We start from the raw sequence: 27617 nt of genomic DNA on the forward strand, positions 1-27617 counted from the left end.
CCTTCAATGATGTGGGAAAATAGTCTCTTTAATAAATCCTTGAGACATTCTTGATGCAAGATGATCAAACACAACAGCCGCAGTACAGCCAACGCATTTCGCCCGAATGGGGCTTCCTTAGGGCATAGAAATGAGTCAACCAGTGTTGTGGTGATCTCTGATATATCTGGTCACTGTTGTATGGATTTTAAGTAAAAGATATTCCCTCTGTTCCAATTAAGTATTTTCCTGGTTGATATCCAATAGGAATGTGGTGTACGCTTCGCACGGAACGGTTCACAGTGGACGAGTTGCTTCTTTTCTGGCCCCCATAAGAAGCCGAGTCTCTCGACCTGCCGACAGCCCAATTCGAAAAGAAGCAACTCGTCCACTATGAACCGTTCTGTGCGAAGCGTGCACCACATTTCTATTAGATATCAACCGGGAGAATAATTAATTGGAACGGAGGGAATATCTTTTACTTAAAGTCCATACAACAGTGACCAGATATATCAGAGATCACCACAACACTGGTTGACTCATTTCTATGCCCTGAGGAAGCCCCGTTCGGGCGAAACTCGTTGACAGTACTGCGGCTGTTGTGTTTGATCATCTTGCATCAAGAATATCTCGAGGATTTATTAAAGAGACCATTTTCCCACATCATTGAAGGACACTCTTACCGTTTATGTGTCTAAGCATTTGAAAAATAATTGCTTTGTTGCCTCTCAATATGCTTCTTTGTATCCTTTTTTTTACCCCTTTTAAAATTGGTCTTTAGAAGAAGTATTTTCCAGAAAACAGACAGCATTCTTTTCCTCTGTGTATTATTTTTCAGAATCAAATTATGACACACATAGCAGACAGTGTTGATTTTGCCTTGTTCCAATTACCCTAAAAAAATTAACTTACAAAGATGGTAGGCACAGAGAAATAAAACGTTAGGATGGCGAAGGAAAACCGAAACACTTTACAAAGTTTGTTTAAAATGAAAATTGGGAACTCAGGAACTTGCAAAATGTTGCCAGCAAAAGAAAAGCGTTGTACTTCCCTCGTGCAAGCTCAGCCCCTCTGTATATGTCTACCCAGCTTTAATCAAACTCATCTTACTGGTCCTTTAACTTTAATTCTGCTCTCTAGTCCCATGTTGAGAAAATAACACATTGAACTCCACTTGAATTCTGCTCCCTTTGTATTTGCATTTTGTTTTGCATTCAAGGCATGTAAACCATGAGCATTTCAGGAGCCCCAGATTGACAAATACTAATACATGGTGAAAATGAAAACTGGGAAAGGAAGCTGCAATGGACGTTATGAAGCTAAAGAGGAGATACAAGTGCTTTTATTAAAGTAATTTTAGCCACACATTCCATCCAGTGGAAGGCTTGTCTGAGTTTGGAAACCAAAAGAGGGGGTGGTCTCTTTTTTCACAAGTCAAGCATTTGCTTATATTTTGTCTGTAGATGTGCTTCGGTGTGCTTAAAAGCCTGTGCTTAAGTTGTGTTTGACTCCTTCAAAGTTAGTGTCTCTCTGAATGTTTACGTCCCAGCACAAGTGAAGAAGCCACTCTAGTTCAGGTGTTTTCCATGTTGGGCTAACAGAGCACTTTGAAATTAGTAGCAGAAGAGAGCTTCCTTTCACCTTCAGCTGTCCACCTGCCGTGCTCCAGTTCTTTGGAGTTTCTCAAGTATGTCCTAGATTGTGGAACATCTTGTCTGGCTTCAACCATTGCACCATTAAAAATCTCTCTCATGTGTGTTCTCTGGTGCCTAATGAGACTTTCCTTAAGGCTAAAGCTTTGCACACATTCAGTACATCGATATGGCCTCTCTCCACTATGTGTTCTCTGGTGCCTAATAAGACCTTCCTTAAGGCTAAAGCTTTGCACACATTCAGTACATCGATACGGCTTCTCTCCACTATGTGTTCTCTGGTGCCGACTCAGACTTTCTTTCCAGCTGAAACTTTTCCCACATTTAGCACACTGATACGGTCGCTCCCCCGTATGTGTTCTCTGGTGGCCTTTTAGATGGTGTTTGTGGCTGAAGCTTTTCTCACATTCAGTGCAGTGGTAAGGCCTTTCACCTGTATGGGTTCTCTGGTGCCGAATTAGATTAACCTTCTGACTAAAGCTTTTGTCACATTCCAAACACTGATACGATCGCTCCCCTGCCTGTGTTATTTGGTGCTTGATAAAACCGATATTCTCGCAGAAACTTTTTCCACATTCAGTAAAGGTAGGAGGTCTCCAATTAAGTTGTTTTTCTGATGGGCTTTTGATAAGCTGGGTCTTGACTAAAGAATTTCCGCAATCAATTGGGACATTTAATTGTCTTACATTTTGTCTTTCCTGATGAAAAATTGAACGTGATACATTTCTGACATCACTTTCATATATATCATATTCCTCTTTTCCCCTTTCCTGATTATTTTTGGACCATTGATGTCGCTGGGAGTCCGTCCTCTTTTCACAGCTTCTGTTAATATTCGCTTTTCCATTTTCTGATGTTGCAGTGCAAGGAGAGATGTTTTTCTCTGTACATGCGACTGAAAATTCATTGTTCCTTTCTCTGTCCATGCTTGAACCAACTGTTGGAGGAAAAAATAGTTACATTAAAATCTTTCTACAACGAAAAGACCACCCACAAACATTACTTTTGACCTGCATGTGTAGTTTGATTTGTGTTGTTCCATGCCTTACACACAATGTAGGCCTATGCTGCATGCCCAATAGGGACTCTCATGAATCAGAATGTGGCATGGTCAACTTTTCCTCTGGTGTCTGAAATGCGAAATCCTCATTACAAAGGGAACCATATAAATTGGTTGCCAGCAATATTCAGAATCTCACCCGTTACCCAAGCTTGCCTCTCCGCCTTTCTCATCTTATTGAACCAACTCCCAACTCTCTTGACCGACCAGCATTAAGGTAGGTGGAAGTGGTTCGGAAAATTTGGTTCCCTCTTAACTTATTTGGTACTGGATAGAACTATTGGTCTGTTTGATGTCATTAGGCTACAGTATGTCTTTTGTACTCTCAATATTAAACCTACTTACTAAGTATTTCACTCACTTAGTATTCCATAGCATTGCTCCTATTTATTTATTATTGTGTTTCGTAAAACCTACTCTGTCTCTCCATAACATGTCTGAGAAACCAGTGTAGAGAACGAGTCAGTGAGGGTTTACCTGAACCAAATTAATTCACATGTGCATTATTTGTTTCAGTGTTTGAAAGCCAGAGCTTGGTGCCCAATGGTCCTCTTTGTGAGGACTGAACAAAGTCTGCAGGTGTACGCCCAACATGGGTACTTATTGTGAGAGTTTTGCATGTTGTCACAAATGCTCAGCAACAGTTCTTTTGCCAAAACTATCATGTTGGTCTAATCTCATTAGCACATGCTGTCTAATCGATGGCTTTATGGTTTGCCTAATTGTAGACAACTCCTCCAAATTTGTTGTGTTGGGAACACAGTATGACTCAAGGCTGATCAAATAAAATTGTGTAGGAGAGATAGGTAGAAAGATGAACTATTTTGCATGACAACTGCCACTATTATTGGTAAGGTAAGAAGAAGTTTTAATCTAAATCTAGATGCAACATTAGGCTATATGAATTTCTCCTCTCCTGCTTCGGGCGAGAGCCTGTGTATGCACACTATGCATCAATGAATCATTCATGAAAGAAATTATTTTTCTGTGCACAGGGAGGTGGAGAGGGAACATGTAAATCTAATACAAACAGCAGACCAAGTGTTACAGATAAGTAACATTTACAGTTTGCAGCAGGTGTTGAGGCAGATCACAAAATATGTATAGACTAAAGAGCAGTACCAGTCTTCAGTGCTTAATTTGTGCCTGTGGTTTCCAGTGCTCAGAACCGGCACTTAATCAACACTGGCACTTATGGCTGCCTGCCACATGGTGGTGCTGTTTTTCTGATTCAGTGATGAGCACAACAGTTGTTTTACTTTTAGATTTGGGGCCTGGAGAAGTCTGAATTGTCACACTTGTAGGAGTGTGATGGTTAGAAGCAGTGGTGGTACCGTCGTTGCAGCACTGGCAGGGGCAATGGGTAAAGCTGTAGTACCCTGCTGACAAGGGCCCTGGCACTTATTGTTTTACAAATTGAGCACTGCCCCTCTTCCTTTAAAGTGGAAGTTTGCAGAGAGTAGTTGTTAGGTATCAGCAAGTTAGAAAAGCAGTGTAACACCACACACACACACACACACCTGAGAATCAGTAAAGTAGAAACTTGGCTCAGAACAAAAAGAGATGTGTACCAACACACAATTCAGTGAGAACTGTGAGATGGAGACTGGAACCCAGGGATTGGTGGAATTGGAGAACAAGCCCATGGTGCATTACAGCAAGTGGTAGTGCTACGAGGTCATTTGGCCCTTTAAGAAGCTTAGGTCACACAATAGTTCTGGGTCACACTATAGCCTTTTAGTCCGCCGTAGCAGGCTATACCGGCTATTAAAGGCCCGCTCCCGTGTTAAAGGCCCGAGCCGAAGGCGAGGGACTTTAACAAGGGAACAGGACTTTAATAGCCGGTATAGCCCTGCTACGAAGGGCTATAAGGGTATTAGAACATTCTGCTACTGGAGGGCAGAATGTCCTAACAAATTAAACAAAGGCTTCAGGGAGCGCGAGGGGATTGCAATCCCCTCAGTCTCCCTGAGGCCTTTGTTCACAGCCAGAAAGAAGCATTGGAATGTTGGAGCTTCGGGCTTATACCAAACATTATAAGCTCCAAGCTAATCCATTGTTTTCAATGGAGCTTCCAACGTTCCAATATTCTAATTGCCAATAGTAGCAGAAAGATACTGGAAGCTTTGACCAGGATGCCTGGCAATGTTGATTTAAGTTCTGGCTTCTGCTACTCACTCTAGTTTATTCGTTCATTGCCCTTCTACACCTCTGTTATTTTGTCCTCTATTCAGGTTCTCGAATTTCCCATCACCCAATGGCCTCTTTGCTTGTATTTTACTACTGGTTAGTGGTTTGTTCTTGTCCAGCGTTTGCAATCCACCTTGCAGGTAAAGCCAGGAGCGTTCAGATCCCAAGGACGTTCCCGGGGTTTCATCACAGCTTGACCGTAAGTGAACTTGTATCCTGTAACTCAATGGTTCTTAACCTATGGTCCTGGGACCTTTGGGGGTCCGCAAAATGTACTCAAGGGTTGCGACAGCTTAGAAAATGAAAAAATATTAACAGATCAATTAAGTGAATTAAGTGAATGTAATGAAAAAGCAACATTTAAAATGGAAAATGTTCTGTAAATGTGAAGTATTGTGAAATTAGACACAAAAAATTAAGTTAATACCCTCAAATTCATTCGTGGGAGCAGTACAAGTGCATCAAACAGAATACAGTATGGACTATGAGTGGCCTAAATAGAATTTAGGAACGCTCTAGCCCTCTCATTAAAATGTAAATTCTGATTCTTTAAAATTTGGTTGTGAAATAAATAACATATTTCCTAATGCACAAGTTACTACTTGTGTAACAATATATCTGCAAGAGACATTAGTTAGTGATAGATTCCTTACCTTAGAATATCCCCAGCCGTCAGACTGGATCCAGAACTTTTTGCTTAGCAGTACCGCTGCGCGTCAGTCACTGGCGTTGTCAGCGCCGAGATGACATCACGGAGGGTACTGAGGCGCCACCCATGCAGGCGGGCGTCGGTTCTGTACATGACTTGCCGCGCCAGAAAAGCACAGCCATGCAAGGTACTGACCATTGGTGCATAAAACTAGGGCCCTAAAAAGGATGATCTGAACCCTAGTAATCAGTTCGCAGAACGGGGAGGATGGGAGGGGCGGCAAGGATTCTATCACTAACTAATGTCTGATAGATTTCTTACCTTAGAATGGATACCCCAGCAATACCAACCCCAGTTGTGGGTCTGCCAACGAGATTACACCAGAAAGTCACAGAGCACAGAACGGCCAAAGAAGCCGTCCCACCGGGAGATGTTCCGTTTGTGCACGGCCCGACCTTTTTTGGCACCCACGTAGCCAACAAAGAGCTGATCTTCCACCCGGAACTGCTGTGTAAGCTGCAGATAGAATGAGAACACAAGTTTTGGGTCCAGACGGTGGAGCTTCTCCTCCTCCCTGGAAGGATACGGAGGCGGGAAAAAGGTAGGCAAAGTGATGGTCTGCTCAATGTGGAAGGGCGTGACAACCTTTGGCAGGAAAGAAGGACGGGTCCTTAGAACCACCATGTCCGGATGAATTGAAAGGAAAGGAGGTTTTGAAGAAAGAGCCTGGAGCTCACTCACTCTTCTGGCAGAGGGGATAGCCACCAGGAAAACCGACTTTAAAGTGAGAAGACGTAAGTGACAGTTATGAAGGGGCTCAAAGGGAGGGCACATCAAATAAGTCAAGACAAGATTCAAGTCCCACTGAGGCATTATTAAAGGCATAGGAGGAAACGTGTGTGTAATGCCTTTGAGCAAACAGGTAACAACCGGGGACTTAAAAAGAGAAGGCTGATCATTAAGCCGTAGAAAGGCAGAGATGGCAGAAAGATTACCTTTGAGAGTGCTCAGAGCAGAGCCCTGCTGGGCCAAGGACAAGAGAAACAGAGGAACCTCAGAAAGAGGGTCGAAAGGGGATCCACAGCCTTTGCAGTGCACCATGCCACAAATTTGTTCCGTCGGCAGGCGTATAACGTTTTAGTGGAGGGATGTCTGGCTGCCAGAATGACATTACAGACCTCGGGAGGAAGGTCAAAAGCCGTCAACTGTCGCCGCTCAATCTCCACGCAGTGAGGTGACAACAGAAGAGGCAGACGGATCGGGGGATCGAAGCTCATACTGAGTAGCTCGGGATACCATACTCTTCGAGCCCAGTCTGGAGCCACGAGAATTACTTGGGCCCGGTCGCGCCTGATCTTCTTCAGCACTCTGGGCAGAAGTGGTACAGGCAGAAAGGCGTACAATAGACTGCAGCTCCACTCGAGACGAAAAGCGTCTCCGAGCGAGTGCCACCATGGAAATTCTAACGCGCAGAACTGATGACATTGCGCGTTCTCTTTGGTAGCGAATAGATCTAACCAGGGCTCTCCACACTGCAGAAAGAGACCTTGCACCACGTCTGAGTTCAGACGCCATTCGTGATCCATCATGCACCAACGGCTGAGTTTGTCCACCCTGGCGTTCAAAGAACCTGCCAGCTGTTGAACTACCAAGGTAATGCCTTGATGTTCCAGCCATGTCCAGAGGCTAAGAGCCTCCGAACATAGGGTCCAGGACCCCACTCCGCCCTGCTTGTTGCAATACCACATGGCGGTGGTATTGTCCTTGAACACCTACACTACACTTCCCCGGACAGAGGGAAGGAATGCCTTCAGTGCAAGTCGGATCGCCCGCAGCTCCAGAAGGTTAATATGGAGCCGGGACTCCGCCGAAGACCAGAGGCCTCTGATCTCCGCCTCTCCCAAGTGGCCTCCCCAACCAAGGAGGGATGCGTCCGTCACCACTGTGTGCTCCAGTTGGGGAAGGAAGAGGAATCTGCCATTGACCCAATCGCGATTCGTAAGCCACCACTATAATTGTTGTGCAGTGCCCTCCGAGATCTGAACGTGGTCGAACAGGTTGCCCCCAATGTTGCGCCCACTGGAGGTCCCACTGCAGAGCCCGCATATGCCATCTGGCCTGTGTCACCAGCAGGATGCAGGAGGCCATCAGGCCCAGAAGCCGGAGGATCATCCTGACCGAAACCCAGGCTACAGGCTGAAAGATCAGAATCATAGCCTGAATATCCCAGACTCGTTGCTCTGGAGGATAAACCTGAAACAATGCTGAATCCAGAACCCCTCTGATAAAGGGGAGCTTCTGAGAGGGACTCCGGTGCGACTTCGGCACGTTGATGGAGAACCCCAGCAAGTGCATGAGGTCGGCCGCAGTCTGGAAGGCCAAAAGGGAGCACAGCAAACTGAAAATGCTCCCAGCCTACCGTGAACCGCAGGTAGCCCCAGGGGGCCAGCAGGACGGGGATGTGGAAATAAGTGTCCTGCAAGTCCAACGTCACCATCCAGTCTCCAGGACCGGAGCCAGAGTTAGCATTTTGAACTTTTCCTTCCGGAGGAAGCGAATGATGTCCCGGAGGTCCAAGATGGGGCGCAGGCCCCCCCTTGTCCTTCTTGGGGACCAGAAAGTAGTGGGAATAACAACCACTCCCTACTTCCTGACCGGGGACGCACTCGATGGCCCCTTTGGCCAGGAGAGCCGTGACTTCCTGTTGGAGAAGACCCAAATGATCCCCTGACATGCGGTTGTACCGAGGTGGCATGGCTGAAGGGGAGAACTAGAAGGGAAGTAAGTAACCCTGGCAGATTATCTGCAGCACCCACTTGTTCAATGTAATTGCGCACCAGTGGGGGAGGTGGTAGCGGATCCTGTCCCCCACTGGCGTGGGGTGCTCCCTGAAGCTCAGATTAGGACGGTTTGGAGGTCGAAGCAGCGGGGGTGGGGGTGGACAGACCCTCACGCTGGTTCCCCGACCCGGCCCTGCGGAAACCATGACCACGGCCGTGCTGAGGCTGGTTCTACACAGGCTTGGTGGAAGGGCGTGCCTGGGTGCCTCTACCTTGGCCACGAAAGGAACGAAAACCAGGAGTGGCTGGGTTCTTAGCAGAAAGACCCAAGGACTTGGCCGTAGCCGCGAGTCCTTAAAGAGCTCCAGGACACTGGCAGGAGTGTCACCAAACAGGCGGGTGCCATCAAAGGGCATGTCCATGAGTGAGCTCTGGACATTGGGCGAGAACCCAGTCGAACGCAACCAGGTGTGGCGTTCCAACGCCACAATCGTAGAAATTGCCCTTCCCAATGAGTCAGCGGACCCCAACCCACACCGATTGGTGAACTTAGCCGCATTCCTTAGCCTCAGCAATCACCTGAGAAAGGACAGCCTGCACCTCCTCAGGACACTGAGGCAACACCTGAGCAATGGCATCCCACACCGTGTGGGAGTAGCAGCCTGTGTTCACCGACCGCAGCCCCAACCTGGCAGAAGAGAACAACAGCTTCCCAAACTGGTCCAGTCTTTAGAGTCCTTATCCAGCGGGCCTTGGGAAAGGCACTCTGCGACGTCGAGGCCTGAATGATCAGGCTCTTGAATTTGAATTTGAATTTAAAAACATTTGTTGAGCGCACTTTTACCGAGCGGCTTCTTGGCGCTTTTCAGATTACAACCAGCAACAGCAGCGAGAGGGGGCTAGGCAGCAAAAGCTCGGGAAAAAAGAAAGGTTTTGAGGTTCTTACGGAACTCGATGTAGGAAGGTGAAGTGCGGAGTCGCACAGGGAGAGAGTTCCAAAAAGCTGGGGCAAGAACCGCAAATTTTGCTCCTCCCGCCTTCTTCTTTTTGAAACGGGGAGTGATCAGGAGTGCCGAATGGGTGGAGCGGAGTTCTCTAACCGGCAGGTAGGGCTTGATGGCTGAGCATATGAACTCAGGAGCGGTGCCCATCCTGGCCTGAAAGGTGAGGCAGCCAAGTTTGAATAAGGCTCGCTCTCTCACTGGCAGCCAGTGTAATGCCTGCAGCAAAGGAGTAACAGTGAAATTTGGGCAGGCCATGGATCAGGCGAGCGGCCTGATTCTGCACTAGGTGTAGGGTGAGTGGTCAAGAAGGCAGGGTCACCAGGCGCCGGTCGGTGGCGTCTGGCGGCGTTTTTATCCACCGGGCCCCGTGGCTGGCCTCGACCAAGTGCGCAAGAGGACCTCCGTAAGGGCGTCATTGAAAGAAAGCAACGGCTCAGGCAAAGTAGAGGACGTCTGGAGCACCTCGGTGAGGAGGTTGGTCTTGAGACCACTGTGGAGAGGTCAAGGTTGAGGGCCTCCGCAGCCCCTCGGAGTACCATCGTGTAGGAGGAACCTTCCTCCATCATAGGCGGGGAAGAGGCGAACACCGGATCAGAGGAGACATCGAGGTCACCTGCATCCTCCAAGTCGTCTACCCAATCGTGCTCGGAGTCACATTGCCGAGCAAGAGGGTCAACGGATGCTTGCCTGTCCTCGTCCGCCTGCCGCGGCGGCAGAGCCGGAGCCTGAGAAGAACGAACGGTGTCGGGAACGACGCCGGCCGGACCGGCGCCACCTCCCAATGTGAATCCCAGGCGGGAACAAAATGGTCCTGAAACCGGGGCAAGGGAGGGATAAACGGCACCCAGTGAAGCGCTAAGGGTAGAGCCAAGTGCGGCACTGGCCCGCGGGACCGCGGGCCCCAAGGCGTGCCAGCGGGAGCCAGTGGCCTAAAAAGGCGGTCCATGGCAGCAAGAAACTCTTGCACCTGTTTGGGAGTCGCCGACGGACCCGGGTATGGCGGGTAGGCCGCGGGACTCCCGGACTCCAAAGGAGCCCCTGTCCCCCTCGTTTGCCTCCGAGGAGTGACGGGCGGACGTCAGAAAGGAAACACGATTCTTTGACTTCTTTTTATGGCGTCGCTTACCGGAATCCGAAGGCGAAGACTTGGAGCCCGAGGAGCGACAACTCCGGTCCCGTGAGCGGTCCCGGGAATGGCCCCCAGACCCGGAGCGACGGCGTGACGAATGCTGGCCCTCCAGCAATTTCCTACGCCGCTCCCGCAAGGCCTTGGGGGCCATGGCTCGACAATCCCGGGAGTCGTGGTCGGTCTCCAGTCAGTAGAGGCAAACATTGTGGGGGTCTGCCACCAACATATTACGGCGACAAGCCCAACAAGACTTAAAGCCGGGCATCCCTACGTGCACCAGGAGAAAAAAGGGGGAGACAAAAGTCTCAAAATAGCAGTCAAAAAGTGACTTAGGTACATACTCTATCGGATCTGCGCTTACTGGCGTGGAAAAAGAAATAACTGATGTCAGCGCGCATGGGTGGCGCCTAAGTACCCTCCGTGACGTCATCTCGGCGCTGACGACGCCAGTGACGTATGCGGAGCCGCAGGATGCCACCTACTGATGCGCATGGGTACTGCTGAGCGAAACTTTACGGATCAAGTCTTACGCCTGGGGATATTCTAAGGTAAGGAATCTATCACTAACGTGTCTCTTTCAGATTTATGTATTTGATGAATGCTTGTATTTTGTATTTTTTTACTGTTTTTTTGTTGCTCAAGACATTGAACACACTTATGTTAAAGTCATTGATTCAGTGCGGATTCGCAAGTTCCAGTAATGATTAAGTGCGGTCCACAGAAGTCAAAAGGTTAAGAACCACTGCTTTAATGGATTGATACATCCACCCTTTGTGCAAAATAACAAAGCAGGCGTGTCCTTTCCAGGATGCACTGCTTAATAGATGAGTCACAGGGAAAGCTTAACCTTATTTTGTTCCCTCCTTAGTGCAGGAGTGAGCACCAGTGAGCCATCCAGGGCTTCAGGGGCAGATTCTATTTGAAGGAAGTGTTTGTAACTAATCTCCCATTAGTGAAATCATGTATTCCGACTGGCCTTCAAATTTTGCAGCACTGCATTACACTAAAGCAGATTGATTTTGATATCAATAATGTACAAGTCATGGTTATTGATATGGCAAAGATTCAAAGTGATTTACAATCCACATGCCGCGCGCAGAAATTTTTATTTGACAGAGGTAACCAACTACTGTCCCTACCACATAAGAGACCCCAAACCTTGGTTTCATCATTTCCTCCTCCATTGGTTGGAGATCTCAGTGTAACATTTGGTTCTCATTTTGCCTCACTTTTCTCAATTGGCTGCACCTGATAAATTTTATGGGGATCCTCAACATTATCAGTCTTTTTGTTGCATGGTGTCAATAACACTTTAAAGCTCTGCTATAGCAATTTGCCACTAATGGTGCCAAGGTATCCGACATGCTATCATTCTTCACAAAGGACACCATGTTGTGGTTCAGTCGTTTAATTTTGAAATCTAATCCATAGTTGGAAGATTTTAATGAATTTTTTAAATAAGTGTCTACTGTTTTCGGAAAGAAGCAAATACACACGTTGCATATGCACGGTTACTGACCCTTAAACTAGGATCCAGTGATCGGATTGTTCTATTTAACAATTACAAGTAGAAGCACCTTGGACAGTTGAAGTCATAGCGGCTGCTTTTTACAAGATCTTCATGAATACTGGATGCATGGCAAAATGGTGTGAACCGTCCTACAACGACAGTAACGATTATGGATCTGGAAGGACGAGAGAGGTAACGGTATAGTTATATATACCAATCTGTCAAATATACAAATACTAGGTCTTTATCTCGCCAATCACAAAGGCTAAAGAGCAAGCCACAAAGTTAAATGCAGACCCATGTAATACGTTCTTCGGGGCCTCCAAGTGTGTGTGCATACAATTATACAGTCACTGACTTGAGATCCTGAGGTTCTTACTACTGTGAGCTTAGCCCTGATGAAGTCTTGGCGTAAAGGCTGAACGAAACATGTATTGGCTGAAAGCATTTGATTGGCTCGAAGTATTTGATGGAGAGAATAAAATAAAAATATCAGTGCTGGAAGAGCTTTGAGCATATTTGCCTGAATTGATAAGAGTGCTTGAAAGGACTTTTTCATATTTATTGAATGGTTTAAACCTAAATTTACATCAGTGGGGGGAATTTAATAATTACAATTTCAATACAAGCACCAGTTGGTGTTGCTGCCACTGTAAGTGTTGAGTACTAGAACATTTTACAAATGTGATGCTTTAAAGACGTTTGGAGAGGAAGAAATATCTTAACCAAGTCATTATAAGGGTCTGCTGGCAGTTACTTAATGTTTTTTATTCCATTATCAAATGATTCTATCATTCTAACTTTGTTATTTAATAGCATGTTTAGTGCCACTTTTTTTATATATATAGGAGTCTTTTTGTTTTTAACATGTTGAATTGTCATGATCGTTGTATAATGGATAGGTTTATATGTAAAACAGTCTTACAAAATATCGTTCATTAATAATAAAAGAAAAAAGACATCCCAAACAAAGAACAAAGAGAACAAGAATTGCGGGTAAAGAAGACAACCAGATGATATAGGAAAAAGGCTCCAGCTGTAGAAGACAAAAGTGAAGGATAATGGCCGGAAGGGCAAAGGGGAAAACCAGGAGGTGAGATAAAGGCAGGAGGACTCATCATAAAAGGCACAGAGCCAGCCAGATGGGAAGGTGAGAAACAGGTTGAGAGATTGTGCAGAAGGGCATTCAGTGGACAAAACAAGCAGCTAGGAGGAACATGCATTGGTAAATGCTTTAGGCTTCGGTTATGTGATTAATACTAAGCTATTTTTTTGTTGCAAGTTGTAGCTTGGTGAGTAGTTGTGCAATATAAGTTACTGAACCTTCATTAAAGTGTTAGGACTTACAATTACAATAGTCTAATAGCAGGCAGTGAGCAGGCTGCCATACAATTTGCTGTGCTTAACAAGAGAAAGGTACAGGGTTAAAGGCTTTATAAGTAATGCATAGTTGACAGATTGAGCATGGACGACTCCATCTGTCAATGCAAGTGAGAGGTGGGAGGTAGAGAAGAGAGACTTAGTGCAACCTGAGTTAGACAAGTGAGAGGTAAAATGGGGGGAGACGAGGTCCGGAGGGCAAGGGAAGGTGCAGGAGGAAGTGGAATTGCTGGAGGCAGTGAAACTATGCAGCATAGTAGGGTTCAAGGAAGAGGTTTAAATAAACATAAGCAAAACAATTAAGAACCTGGTCCGCTGTGCGGCGTGTGTTAGAAGGACCTCAATGTGTACTGCATACGCCGAAAAAAACCCTCTAATTCCACGTGTTGCTTCATCTCTGCAGCCTCTTTATTGAAGCACCTCTCTCATGGCAGAATTTCAGCGCTGCCTTATTTTGATCAAATGTACAGCATGTGAAGCCGCTTTTTGCTCTCATGAGTTGTTGATATGGGTTAACACTAGGCCTGGGCGGTAAATTCCCAAAATTCTGTGTTCTGCGACGTCGCGAAATGTTTTGCTTGTTCGAGTTCTCAAAATGCGTGTTTGAGAGATATTTCCCCCCTGAGCACGCAAACAGTGATTGCGAACAGGAAAAAAGCATCGCGAACAAGCAATTCCGCGTGTTCGCAGAGATTTTTTACCGTTTCGCAGAGATTCGCGTAACACGATTACACACATTCCGCCCACCCCTAGTTAACACACCACATAAGTTCAGCATTATGTGATGCGCACACCCGCACTCCCCTCAGTGGAGACAGTCTAAGCACGCTTAACTGAAGCCAGGTAGCTGGTCTCTACTTCGCAAAAGGTACCAACCTAGAGCCACATTGCATTGATAATGTGGACAGTGAGTCTCAGCACAGTAAGTGAAACCAATGAAAGACACTGAATGGAGCACAAAGCATGGCGTCGGGCGTATTTATGGTAAAGCCTTGACTTTGTTGACACGCGACCATGATTGACAGCTGTAAAGAAGCAATTGGACTCTGGGGGTGGGGCTCAGGGCTGAAAGTGAGGCTAGGAGAACAATGCGTTTGAAGCCTCATAAGCCCCTGCATCAATCTTTTTTGCTCCCGTTTGATAAACTATGTGGGGATCTGATTAGATAAGAACTGTGCAATTGAGAGAGTCCCAGTGCTTTAATCCAATTAGGATAATAGGAAAATAGAGAAATTGTCATTTTAATTGCATTTATATAGCTCTTACTATCCCAGAAGGGGAGTCAAAGGACTTTTCGGTGAGTAGTACGCTACTCCGGAACCCAAAAACGATTAGGTGTGAAATAGTATAGGAAAATATGAAATTAATTTGAGCGGTAGACATGAGAGTCTGTTGTTTGGATTGAAAAGGATAGTAGAGTGATAGAAGAGGAAGGGTGTAGAAGTGTTTATTTGGAAATCATTGCAGTAGGAGCATTGGGAAAAGTAAAGAAGAGATGGAGGGGGAAGAGTCTCTAGAAGTGGATTAAGGAGAAAGATGAGGAATCGTATAAGTCTAGGAGGAATACATGAGGGAAGGGTTTAGAAAGGCTTGTTTTTATGGTTTTAATATGTGTATAGCAGTACTTGCAACTAAGCTCAACACAACACAGTACACCGAGAGCTTGAAAACATCAGTTGTATTTTGTTGAAAGACATGGGCAAGCTTCTAACAGCTTCTGGCCATGTAACTCATCTTGCAAATATGCCATCCTTAAATGATCACATTCTGCTTCTCCAAACTCCTGCAACATGAGCAAATTCTTGGCAAATAAACATGCCACTAAATATTACATGGAATTCTGTAAGGACGTGCCTGATTCGAAGATCTCATTTAAAACAGGGATGCCCAAAAACAAATACAATAGAATGTGCAAAAAAAGATTGTCAGCCACCTTTGGAAAAAGTCTAACAACCCTATTGAACAGGATTAAAGGAATATGCATACCAACCAGTATGCATCTGTTCTTGGCATGTAGAGCTGCAGAGTTGCACACTTAGCAATAGATCGCCACCTGGTGTTGGGCTCGGATGATTGCAGGTTGTTGTCTTCTTGGAAGAAGCCTTTGTAGTCACGAGATAGGTGACTCCTCCCTTGGACAATACTGCGTATGGTCATCGACTCCATCCTCAGATCTTTTTTGGCCATGATGGGAAATGATGGATTTAGTAGAAGTAAAGAGAAAGGATGTCCATGCGTGTGCATCTAAGTAAGATGAGTACTGGAATGGATACAAGTCCCGGGGTGGCGGGAGGGCGTGTACAACTCTGCAGCTCTACCTGCCAAGAACAGATGCATACTGGTAAGTAGCATATTCCGTTCTTGGCATATGAGCTGCAGATTGTACACTTAGCAACGATTGTGCAGCAGTGTCTCCCCTAGCGGTGGTCGCTTGTATCCGTTGCAGCATACTGAAATAGTGTTTTAAGGACAGCTTGGCCTACTGCAGCTTGCTGCTTGGCTTGCACATCAACACAATAGTGTTTAGTGAAGGTGTGTATGGTAGACCATGTTGCTGCCTTGCATATGTCCTCTAGTGTATGTTTCCTAAGAAAGCCATAGAGGCTCCTAGTTTGCGAGTGGAGTGCGCTCTAGGAGGAGGTGTTAGTGTACGTTTAGCTTTTTGATAGCAAATTTGATTACACTTTACAATCCATCTGGCAATTCCTCCTTTAGAAATGGGATTGCCTTTGTGTGGGGAAGAGAAAGATACAAATAGTTGTTTTCTCTTTCTGAAGCATTTAGTCCTGTCTGTGTAGTATAAAAGAGCTCTTCTAACATCTAAGGTGTGTAAAGCCCTTTCCGCAACAGAGTCTGGTTTTTGAAAAAACACTGGTAACTCTACTGATTGGTTAAGGTGAAAAGGAGTAATCACCTTTGGCAGGAATTTTGGATTGGGTCTAAGAACCACTTTGTTAGGGTGTATCTGAAAAAATGGTTCTTCTATTGTGAATGCTTGTATTTCACTAACTCTTCTGAGAGATGTGATGGCAACAAGGAAGGCAGTTTTCCATGTTAGGAATTGCAGTTCACACTTGTGTAAAGGCTCAAAAGGGGGACCCATAAGTTTTGTAAGGACCACGTTTAGGTTCCATACTGGTGCAGGTGGTAACCTAGGTGGGATTATTCGTTTTAACCCTTCCATAAATGCTTTTATTGCAGGTACTCTAAAGAGAGATAGATGCTGTCTATTCTGTAAATAGGCTGCAATTGCTGCTAGATGCAGTCGTATGGAAGAATAAGCCAAGTGGACCTTTGTCCTTTGCTTATTTCCAATGGATCGATGTTATTGTTGTTACAGTATATTGCAAATGTTTTCCACTTAGCAGCATAACATGCTCTAGTGGTGGGTCTTCTAGCCTCTTTAATTATGTTCATACAGTCTGGTGGTAGGTTTAAGTAGCCAAACTAAGACCTCAGGAGCCAGATCGCCAAATTCAGTTGGTTTGGTTCTGGGTGCCTTATTTCTTTTTTTTCCTTCTTTTTTTTGATTTTCAAAAAACCTTTATTAACATTCTAGCAAAGGTACACAGCTTGGTGCCTACAACCACATCATGGCCGGCAGCAGGAGACTCTAGCATTAAAGCATTGATGTGGAATTTATAACGGGCAACCTAATAACACAGCAAGCCGCCTACAACCACTTCGGGACGGCCGCGTAGTGGACTAGCTTCATTATATACATAACAGCAGTAGTGGCGGAGATAGATAGTCTACTATAACCTATACGTTGTTAATGAAGGGCCATGTGATCCATGCAACCAATATTCAAACTTTGAATTTTCCCTCTTTGCACAGTATAATTAGACATGCACGCATCAGTGACGTTGGCAGTGTGGTCGTGCAACCCCTTACGTAGATATATGTCGCTGCTGCTACTGAACAGGCATAATTTACCTGCAGCATATAGCGCCGCGGTTGGATGGTATAGCAAGAGGTGTCATGTCCGTACTGCTCATGTCTGGGGAAGTGTTGCGACAGACCTCGTGTGCCATGTAAGTATCCTCTCCCACCCAAACCATAGCCAATGCCCTCGCAACACGACCCCCTGATCTGCCCAATGCAGGCCGTATGTGAGGAGTGATGGACACCCTAGCAACTTCATATCCTAGATGTGTCAGCTATCTACTGGTGATGGTGATTATGTAGGGGCATGCCTTCCCTCTGTATCTGACATGGTATCAACAGTTGCCTGTGCCGCCATCTGTATCAGATATGTGTGCAGTGGACCCCATATATCCGCCGGCCTAGATGTCATCGGTTGCATTTCCGAGTATACCCCATATTGCTCCTGACAGTATACCATGTCTTGCATCCACTCCTTAAATTTGGGGGCAAGCCCCCTCCCCCACCTGCACGCCAGTCGGCGTCTGGCCAGCAGGAGTGCCACATTAGTGAATTTCCTGCTACTCTTCGGAATCTACGCTGTGTAACCCAGCAATAACATAAGGGGCTCAATATCAATAGTGCTATTCGTCATGAGCTCCCGTGCCTCGTGGACCTGCTCCCAGTATGCTCTCACTTGCGGGCACTCTCATGCCAAGTGCAGAAACCCAGCACCAGGCTGCCTACAGCGTTCACAGCAGTCTGAGTCCGCTAGACGAAACCTGTATTTTCGAGCCGGTGTGTAGTACAGTCTGTGTAAAAACTTATAATGGATTATCTTGAAACAGCAGCTTGACATCAAAGTCCCCGTGAGCCCACAGCAGTACTCCCATTGGTCATCTGTCACCTCCCTGCCAAAATCTGCAGCCCAATGCGCCCTGGCTGTACCCAGCAATACCGGTACATCACTACGAATACTACTGTATATGCTAGACACGAGATGTGCGCCATCCGAGCTGTTCAGGACCACATTACGAGGAGCCGTGCAAGGTGGTTCCTTGGGGTAACCTGGGATCACCGCTTTCATTCCTTCGCGCAATCGTATAAAATAAAACACTTCCAAAGGACTGGGGGGGTATTCGCAAAAGAATTGCTCCCGAGAACGAAAGGTTCCACCTGTAAACAAGTCGCCCCACGTTGCTATGTTGAGCCTGCGACACATATGGCGGAAGCCTGCTTCTTGAAACAAAGCTATCTGAGGGTGGTAGGAAAGGGGCATTCGGGCGCGTAGAGCATCGGTATCTGCAATCGGCGCACTATCCTCTGCCAGGCGTCCACCGTGCATGTCACCGTGGTAGGCGGTGTGTCTAAAACCGCAACAGGACCATAGACAATACCAGTTAACGGCAGCGGATGGGCAATCCAGTCCTCAATGGCTATCTGCGGCATGAAGCTAGTAGGCTTTACCCAGTGATATAAGTAGTGCGCCTGTGCGCTCAGGTAGTATGTCTCAAAGTCCGGTATATCTAAACCTCCCATTTCATAAGGCTGCGCCATGATGGCCCATTTGAGCCTTGCCTGTCTATCCCCCCACACCAGTCGGATCAGTTCAGACCTCAAGGTCTTGAAAAAGAAGGACCCTGGATAGTAGGGAATGTTAAGAAAATAATAAAGGAATCGGGGCAGAATGACCATCTTGATGAGGGATCGATAGTGGAAGACCAATCTAACGCGTGACCGACTCAGACAGCTTGGTAACTGCTGTGCCATAATTAAGTCGGAGTGTCTCATCTTTATCTCTAGAAATTTGGATGCCTAAGTATCGCAGATCAGTGTGGCACCATTCCAAGAGGTAATTCAAGGGAAACTCAGACACCGCGGCAGTCAAAGGGAACAACTGCGACTTCCCCCAGTTGATCGTTACTCCAGAAAGCCCACCATAGACCACAAACTCTCTCAATAGGGAATTCAAGTTATTCTGCGGATCTTTGACATAGAGCGTTACATCGTCCGCATAGAGCGAAATGGAGAGCTGTCTCTGAAAGCAATGAAAGGAGCTGTCCTTGTGTAACTGCCGTATGCGACACGCTAACGGCTCTATCGCAATTGCGAATAAGAGGGGGGACAGCGGGCATCCCTGATGGGTGCCCGTAGTAATTGCAAAGGCCTCCGACAATCGTCCATTCGCAAGTACCTTAGCTGTAGGACCAGTGTATAGTAGTCTTATCCATCCCACAAACATCAGAGGAAATCCCATCTTATTCAGGACAGTAACCAAATCGCCATTCCACAGAATCAAACGCCTTAGATGCGTCTAGGAAGATCGCAGCCAAGGGAAGTTCCGGGGCTACCGTTTGTATAAGTGAGATGACGGTCCTTAGGTTATGGGAAGTCGGCCTTGTCGGTACAAAGCCCGACTGATCGGGGAGTATAATTCTGGTCATGAGTAATGAGAGTCTCGTAGCCAGCACCTTGGCAAGAATCTTAGCATCACAGTTAAGTAACGACAATGGGCAATAGGAGTCACATTGCGTTGGAGCCTTACCCGGCTTCAGTAGGGAAGTGATAACCACCTCTCTCATAGAGTGGGGCAATGTCCCCTCCTCCAAGGAGTCCTCAAACACTTCTTGCAATACCGGAGCCATAACATCAATGTAACATTTGTAAAAGTCCGCTGGGATCCCCTCCAAGCCGGGTGCCTTCCCATTGCCAAGGGACATTATGGCATCTCGAATCTCATCAAGTTCGAACGGGGCGCTGAGGAATGCTCTATCTGCGTCGCTCAGCCAGCATAGCGCCAAATCCCCCAGAAAGCCCTCAAGATCAACGTCACAAGTGGATTGAGTGGTGTATAGGCACATATAGTGTGCTTGGAGCGTAGCTAGTATACGATTGTTATCCCTACAGGCCTCTCCCGTGGCATCCTCAAGTTCCATATTGGTGTTAGTACCCCGTGCCCCTCGCCCCGTCATCGACAGTGCCCTACCTGGTCTCTCTCCTTCATTATATGCACAAGCTTTCCAATATTTACCCCTGAAATGCACCTCCCGCTGCGCCTCTGCCTCATACTCCGAAAGTTTGGTACGAAATTGTTGATGTAGGTGTCCTGTATTCTCCCTCAGAATCTGCCGCTCCAGTCCCTGCAGTTCCCCTTCTAGCCTCCGCACTGTTCTCTGAATATCCAGTAACACCCCAAAACTTTTAGCAATACACCACCCTCGAACGGTGACTTTAAAGGCTTCCCAGACCGTCTCAATGCTGTCGACAGTGTCTTTGTTGCGGGGAAAGAATTCTTCTAGGTTTGTCCTCAGTTCTTCACGGAAGACAGTGTCTAACAGGGCATTCTGCTGTAGCCGCCAAGGGCGCCGAGGGCAGTCATAACCCGGCATGGCCAGTGAAATTAATAACGGACAGTGATCTGACTGGGTCCTAGCCAAATGTCTTGCGACCGTTATACAGGGAGCCAGATCTCTGGACAGAAGGCAATAGTCTATCCTCGCCCATGTACCCGTATAGGAAGTAAAATGTGTCCCAGCTCGAAGCAGGGGGTGCATATGTCTCCAGCCATCCACAAGCCCTTCATCCTCAATGATGCCCCTCAGTGTCTCCCTCGCCTTAGGATGATATTGGGCCTGCCCATCAGCTCTATCCAGTCCAGGTGTCATAGCTACATTGAAGTCGCCCCCCCATATAACGTGACGCGAACCAATATCAGATATCACTCCCCACAGTGTCGTGAAGGACTCCGGCGTGTCCACTTTGGGAGCATAACAATTAGCGAAAGTGACAGTATCTCTGCCCAATCTCCCCCAGAGCACAACATATCTTCCCGCATTATCTATCCGCTGTCCTAATAGCGTGAAGGGTGTTGTGCGATGTATAAGGATGGCTGTGCCTCTGGCATATGATGAGTAATTGGAAAAAGCCCGTACACCTGCCCACCTGCTAGCAAAGGTAGAAGTAGCTCGTGGGGGAATATGCGTTTCCTGCAGCATCACTACATTTACTTTATGACTGTCAAAATAAGCTAAGATTTGTCTGCATTTGCGAGCGTCTTTAAGACCCCGCACATTCCAAGATAGCACCGCACAGGCATTCAAATTCGTCTCACCCATTGGGATCGATAAATATATAATCAACAGTTATCCACAATGACCACATCTGCCCATTCCTGCCATAGCTATCGGATCTACCAAATGCCTCCACTGGCGCCGCCGTACCTCATGAAGTTCCTTATTCATCATAGGCTGCCATGCATTCATCATGTCTATCTCACTGAACAGCAATGTGTGCAATCTCAAAGTAAGGCTGTATACTCCGTCCACATTCAAACTGTGCACCCCCCAAACACTCCCCCCGCACCCCCCCTCCCACTGAAGCAACCCCAAACTGCCAGCATTGTCCCCCCCCCCCCATCCCACCCAAGAACTCCCGGAAACCGAGGGCTAAACAGCACCCTCACTGGAACGTAACAACAAGAGTCCATAGGGTAATACCCGTTGGGGGCCATACCCAGGTGGCAACACAACAACCCTTCGCACCCATAGCGACTACATCGCAGGTTACAACCACCCCGGGTGATAAAGAAGGGTGCCCGGCGATGATATAGTAGGTACCATGGGAACAGTGCAATACCTCCATCCCCCCGGCATCTCACCCACTTTCACAGCATTGTTACACACATAGGAGGCAATCAAGTCAATGATGGTCGGTCAAGACAGGAAAGTTCACTGCTCATCTTCTTCCACATCCTCGCGTGCCACGGCCGCAGACCCCCCCGCCCCCCCACCCGGCCTATTGGAGAGCTTGAATTGTTTGATGAAGTCTTCCACTTGCTGCGGCTTAGTGAAGAATTTCTGTCGTCCTTGATGCGTAACCCTCAGGCGCGCTGGATAAAGTAGGGCATAGTCAATTTGCAAATTCCGAAGTTTGGCCTTTACATCCAGAAACTTACGGCGCTCATCCTGGACCATCTGCGTGAAGTCAGGGTATATAGTAAAGGAGTTGCCATCGAAGGAAAGCGATTTTGCGCTACGAGCCGCCCGCAAGGCGACATCCCTGTCCCTGTAATTCAGCAAACGGGCAATGATGGGTCTGGGAGGGGCGCCAGGTTTAGGTCTGGGGCCCAAGGAGTGATGTGCCCTCTCCACTATGAATTGGGGAGAGAAGGCCTCAGACCCCACCGCAGTCAGCAAAAGTTTTTCCACATATTCCTCCATCCTGCCCGTATTGGTCGATTCTGGAATACCTAAAATGCGAACGTTGTTGCGTCTACTCCTCGCCTCCAAATCCTCATTCTTAGCAGCGATTATCTGCAATAGATTGTCCATCCGGGAGAGTTGTGAGGTATGCCGTGCCACAGTCATCCGAATCCGAAATGCGTTGTTCCGCTTCTTTGAGGCGCTTTTCGTGAACATCCAGTTTCTGAACCACTGCGTCCATGCGCGACGATATCCTGTCGACTTTATCCGCTATCGTGGCAAACCCCTGGCGTACCTCCCGGAGAACATCCTGTAGGTCATTTGCCGACTCGGAGGATCCTCTAGTGGCGCCACTTGTTCCCGCTAGGCCCAGCTGGTCTTGTCCAGTGCGGGTGGGCCGTTTATTCGCTTTGAAGGTAAGTTTGGGTTGCTTAGCGTCTGGTCTGCCCATGGTCGAAGCAATCCGCGCGTAGTTATCGACTCCCGCAGTGTCACAGAGGCCTACCTGCAGATCGGAGTTATGAGTAGTGGAGGGGGGAGCAGGAAGCCAGTGACGCACACGTGTAGCTGTCTTGATCTTGAAGGCCCCCCGAGCAATGCCAGCAGACCAGGGTGCCACAGACGTGCCACAGACGGCCTTCAGCAACCTTAGCGAGGCACGAGGGCCAGATGGCGATGCTCCTCACACCCAGTCGCAGTATACACCAGCACGCAGTCTCCTCTTCGCAGCCGTCTCCTACTGCTGTCGCAAACTCCCAGGGAAATGGCAGCAGTTCAACCGAGCAAGAGGCGGGGGGGGAGAGGGGGGGGGGATTAAAGTCCCCTCGAGTGAAGTAAATGGCAATAATTCCACCAAGCGCTTCAGGCCCCCTCAGCAGTCTCCTCAAGCGGCGCACCGTTGGGATCAACTCGTACCCCAGTTCCAGAAAATTCCGACCATGCGCTGCCCCCTCCTAGGGGATCCACGATGTGTGCTCCGCCTTCAACCTTAAACCTTGCCGGGCCTCAGTCTCCCCCTTAGAGGGCCGCTCTCCCACCTCGCTTGTAGGGCAGCCCGGATAATGCAGGGTCAGTCTGGAGTCAGCGACGAGTAATTTCCGACCGCGGTAGCACCTGGTGCCAGCGCGATCTCCAGCCGCAGCCGAGCAGTTCTCTCACAGCACAACAGATAGCCCCTTTCAACAGTCTATCAGAGGCCGCACGCTCCACCTAGGTCGCTGGGAGCAGGAAAGTGCGCGAACCCCCGCCTACAGCGTTGGGGCGAGCAGGGAGGGGTCCCAGACCAGCACGAGAACCGGCACAAAAAGCAAGGCCCCAGTGCAGCTCCGCAGGCCCCGCAAGCACCCGTCACCTGCAATTGAATATCGCCAGCGGAAGGGAGGAGGCGGTAATGGTGTTCCGATATAATCTGCAAATCGCTGATTTGATGTTCCTGGTAGACCGCGCCACCCCCGAAATGTCTGTTGTGCAGGGGCAGAGGTACTCACGTGTTGTCGAGATGGAATCGAATCATCCGAGTCCTCTGCTCCCGATATGATCTGGAGATCAGGCGAGTCTTCCTCGGCGACGAGTGGAGCCTTGTCCTCGGAGATATCTTCGAGTGGGTTCTCGCCCTCAGAGACGTCTTCTTCGACGATCTCCTCCTCAAAGATGGCCTCCGGTGCTGGCGCTGATCTCCTCATCTCGTGTCGACGGGCCCTCCGATCCCGAATGGTCTTCTTCGATCGGAAGGAGGTACAGGCTGTGCAGGTCGACTCGTCGTGTTCTGGCGAGAGACAGAGGTTGCAAACCTTGTGATGGTCGCTATGAGGGAATTTTGCTCGACATACCGGGCATCTCTTGAATGGAGTTCTGTCCATGAGGCGTAGGCCGTACGGCGCCGATAGGCCCAACGGGCCGCGTCGACGCACCGGGATGTAGCTGGTGATGTCGAAATCTTTATTCAATGTCGAAAAGTGTTTATCTAAAGTTTCACGCTTCGAAAATGCCGAAAATAGTCTTTTCTAGCCGGAGCGGAAAACTTTCATCCGAACCCAGTGGCGGAAAAAAACAATCTGAGGATGGAGTCGATGACCATGCGCAGTATTGTCCAAGGGAGGAGTCATCTATCTCGTGACTACAAAGACTTCTTCCAAGAAGACAACAACCTGCAATCATCCAAGCCCAACACCAGGTGGTGATCTATTGCTAAGTGTACAATCTGCAGCTCATATGCCTCGAACATAACCATTTGAGCAAATGTTTCCCTTCGAACAATGACTTGCAAGCTGCTAATTTAGCACACACAAACCAACACATCAACAGATTAAACAGAATAATAGCGAGCAAAAGAATGTATCCGCCATAGTCAACATTGAATTGTGGCAGAATTACATCTACTGTGCTGTCTGTACACGATTCAAAAGGACATGCACTCACGCAAATTTGAACTGCTTATACTGGACTGGGAACGCAATCGCGACTTGGCTGAGAACTAAAATTACGAAATAGAAATATAGATTTCCACACCAATACATGCTATGCGGGAAAGAGATGAACCTCTTTTACCATCAAAGTTGATACTTTGACTAAAGTCTCCCTCTCTGCCCCAAAATCGCCCTCCTAAATGTGTACCTATCAATCCTTCAGTCTCACAACTTCATCTCTAGTCGACCTGCATGGGCAAATAGTTGTAATTAAAATAAAAAGACATTTTCAAAAACTGTGGAAGTGAGGTAGGAACCTGGAGATCAAATCGTCAGTAATAAGAGCAACTAATCAGGAAGCACAGGTGCTGCACTTGCAAACACAGTTGAGAAAAAGATGCAAATTGCTTGTTGCTTTTAAGCGAAATCACTGTCAAAACAAGAACAAAACACAACGTGCACCCGGTGCACTCCCTTTAAATATTATTTTATTTGCAACGTAGTAGATCCCCCTCATTTCACTAAGTGTACAAATGCTGGAAGCGTTGCTATTTCACAGTGTAACGCAGCTCTCAGCTAAAATGACTGGTAAAGTTGCAACCCCTGATGATAAAAAGAGAAGTTTAAAAAAAAAATGAGATCAGACTTGCACAGCTTGGTAAATCCACAATGAAATTTCTTTTATATCTGTAGCGTGCTACCAGGGTTGACGCCGCCTGGCCTTTCACCGTGAAAATTAAAGGACTACTACGAAGCTCCCCCCACTGGAAGGAGACTCCCGGTGCACAGCAAATAACGGACAATCCTGTCTTACATTGATATTCCAGTTCAACCAAAGTTCAATCAAAAATGCTGAAAAAGGTTCCTCAGTGATTTATTCCATAAATCAAAGTTTCTTAAACACGATTCATCAGTGTTTCAAGATGCCTGAAATCGACATATCCTTGAACAATATCATCAAATTGTCATAACTCCCAATGCATTTCGGGCTGAATACAAGCCCTTCCTCAGGGGATAGCTCTATAAACATAAAGGAAAACAAAACAGTATCAAACCCCAATTCAAGCACTATTATGCCCACAACTATTGCCTCACAAATGTGCGCCTACATATTACATCAGATGTCCCAAAAATGTAAGCAAAATCACCCTCCGTGCTCACGAATTTAAAAAAGTGCAGGCCAAACTTACACCAAAATAAAATATGTATAGTAAGAGTGAAGCGCGCTATTATGTGTGACCGTTCTCAGAAAGTACCCTCATGTCGCGCGTTGCTGTCTGAACGTGCACAGAACGTAAATGATGCAAGGAAAATATCACTCGCTAAAATAAAACAAAGCTTTGAGTCACAAGATCATCGACATGTTCGAAAGTTTAGTCAAGAGAGACATTGCCTTACTTCCCTTCCAGTCGAAGATCAAACATGACAATTTAACCAAAAATGAAAAGAACACGTTGCAAAAAATAGCGAATAACAGCGCAATAGTATGTCAAACTGCTGATAAGGGTGGCGCACTTGTGATCATGGACACCACATATTACAATGAACAGGTTCGCGCCCACATTTCGGATTTGAACACATATGCTCCTTTAACAATGGATCCCACCAATGACTTTGCCTCCATTCTCACAGACAAGATCAATCAGGCCTTTGACAATGGAACTATTGATGACCGAGTGAGACGCTATCTTACTCCCGTGGATCCTAGACCACCAATACTGCACATGTTGCCCAAGGTGCACAAGCACCCTACAAGACCACCCTTGAGACCGATCGTCTCGACTAAAGGGAGTATTCACGAAACGACAGGCAAGTTCCTGGACAGATACCTGCAGACATTTGTACAGAAGGCAAGATCGTATGTCAGGGACACCACTGACTTTCTCATCAAATTACAACAGGCTATTGAACCATTTGACAACCAGGAGTTGATACTGTGCACAGTGGACGTGTGTTCACTGTACACATGTATACCTCATGATCTTGGAATATTGGCTGTGGAACACGAGCTACTTCACTCTGATCTGGATGATGATTTAAAAGTTTTTCTTCTAGAATTATTGGTGTTCACCATATATCACAGTTATTTTACAGCTTTTGATGAATGGTTTCACCAGCTGTGCGGGACTGCCATGGGCAATTGCGCAGCTCCGTCGTACGCTAACCTATTCATGAAAATGTTTGAAGAGACCCATGTTTTGAATCAACCCATTTGGCTCAACAAGGGTAAACTTTACTTGAGATTTATAGATGACATTTTTATGCTTTGGGCAGGAACAGAAAGTGAGCTCTTAGATTTCCTGAACTCTTGGACTCTTGTGAATAATCGAGTACAGTTCACGTGGAACTACGACAGGGAGTGCATTCACTTCTTGGACGTGAAAGTAGAACGAAAATCTGGCAGTGTGACCACGACAATTTTTCGTAAACCAACTGACCGAAACTCTATTTTACATCATCAGAGTTTTCATCAACCTCGGTTGAAACAGAACTTACCCCTTTCGCAATTGATGCGTGTCAAACGCATAGTATCCTTGGAAGAAGAGTGTCAATGAGAAATATTAAACATGGTTGGCAGGTTCCAAGTCCGTGGGTACCCTCAACAGACATTGGAAAAGGCGATGATCCGTTGTAACAACATGAATAGAGAAGACCTTCTACGGGTCCGCTCCAAAACTGTGAACACTCGGATGGTAGTGGTTTCTAAGTATTCAGTCATGAGTAGCCAATTCAGGAAAATCATCATGAATCACTGGTCCTTATTGAGTTTGGAGCCACATTTTCAGGGAACCTTCGAAATGCCACCCTTATTTG

General features: G+C 47.1%; 1 protein-coding gene across 4 annotated transcripts in view; it reads right to left on the bottom strand.

Annotated features, from left to right (window-relative positions):
* Nucleotides 1-1305: 1305 nt before the first annotated feature.
* The window catches only part of LOC144770838 (uncharacterized), a 161610-nt gene continuing 135298 nt past the window's right edge, over nucleotides 1306-27617 (bottom strand). For all 4 annotated transcript variants that reach the window (XM_078655618.1, XM_078655619.1, XM_078655621.1 and 1 more), the window contains exon 9: nucleotides 1306-2568. In XM_078655618.1, coding sequence (XP_078511744.1) covers nucleotides 1574-2568 — 995 coding nt within the window. In that variant the 3' untranslated portion in view covers nucleotides 1306-1573. The remainder of the gene's footprint in view (nucleotides 2569-27617) is intronic.

Source organism: Lissotriton helveticus, chromosome 7, assembly GCF_964261635.1.
Source record: "Lissotriton helveticus chromosome 7, aLisHel1.1, whole genome shotgun sequence".
NCBI lineage: Eukaryota > Metazoa > Chordata > Amphibia > Caudata > Salamandridae > Lissotriton > Lissotriton helveticus.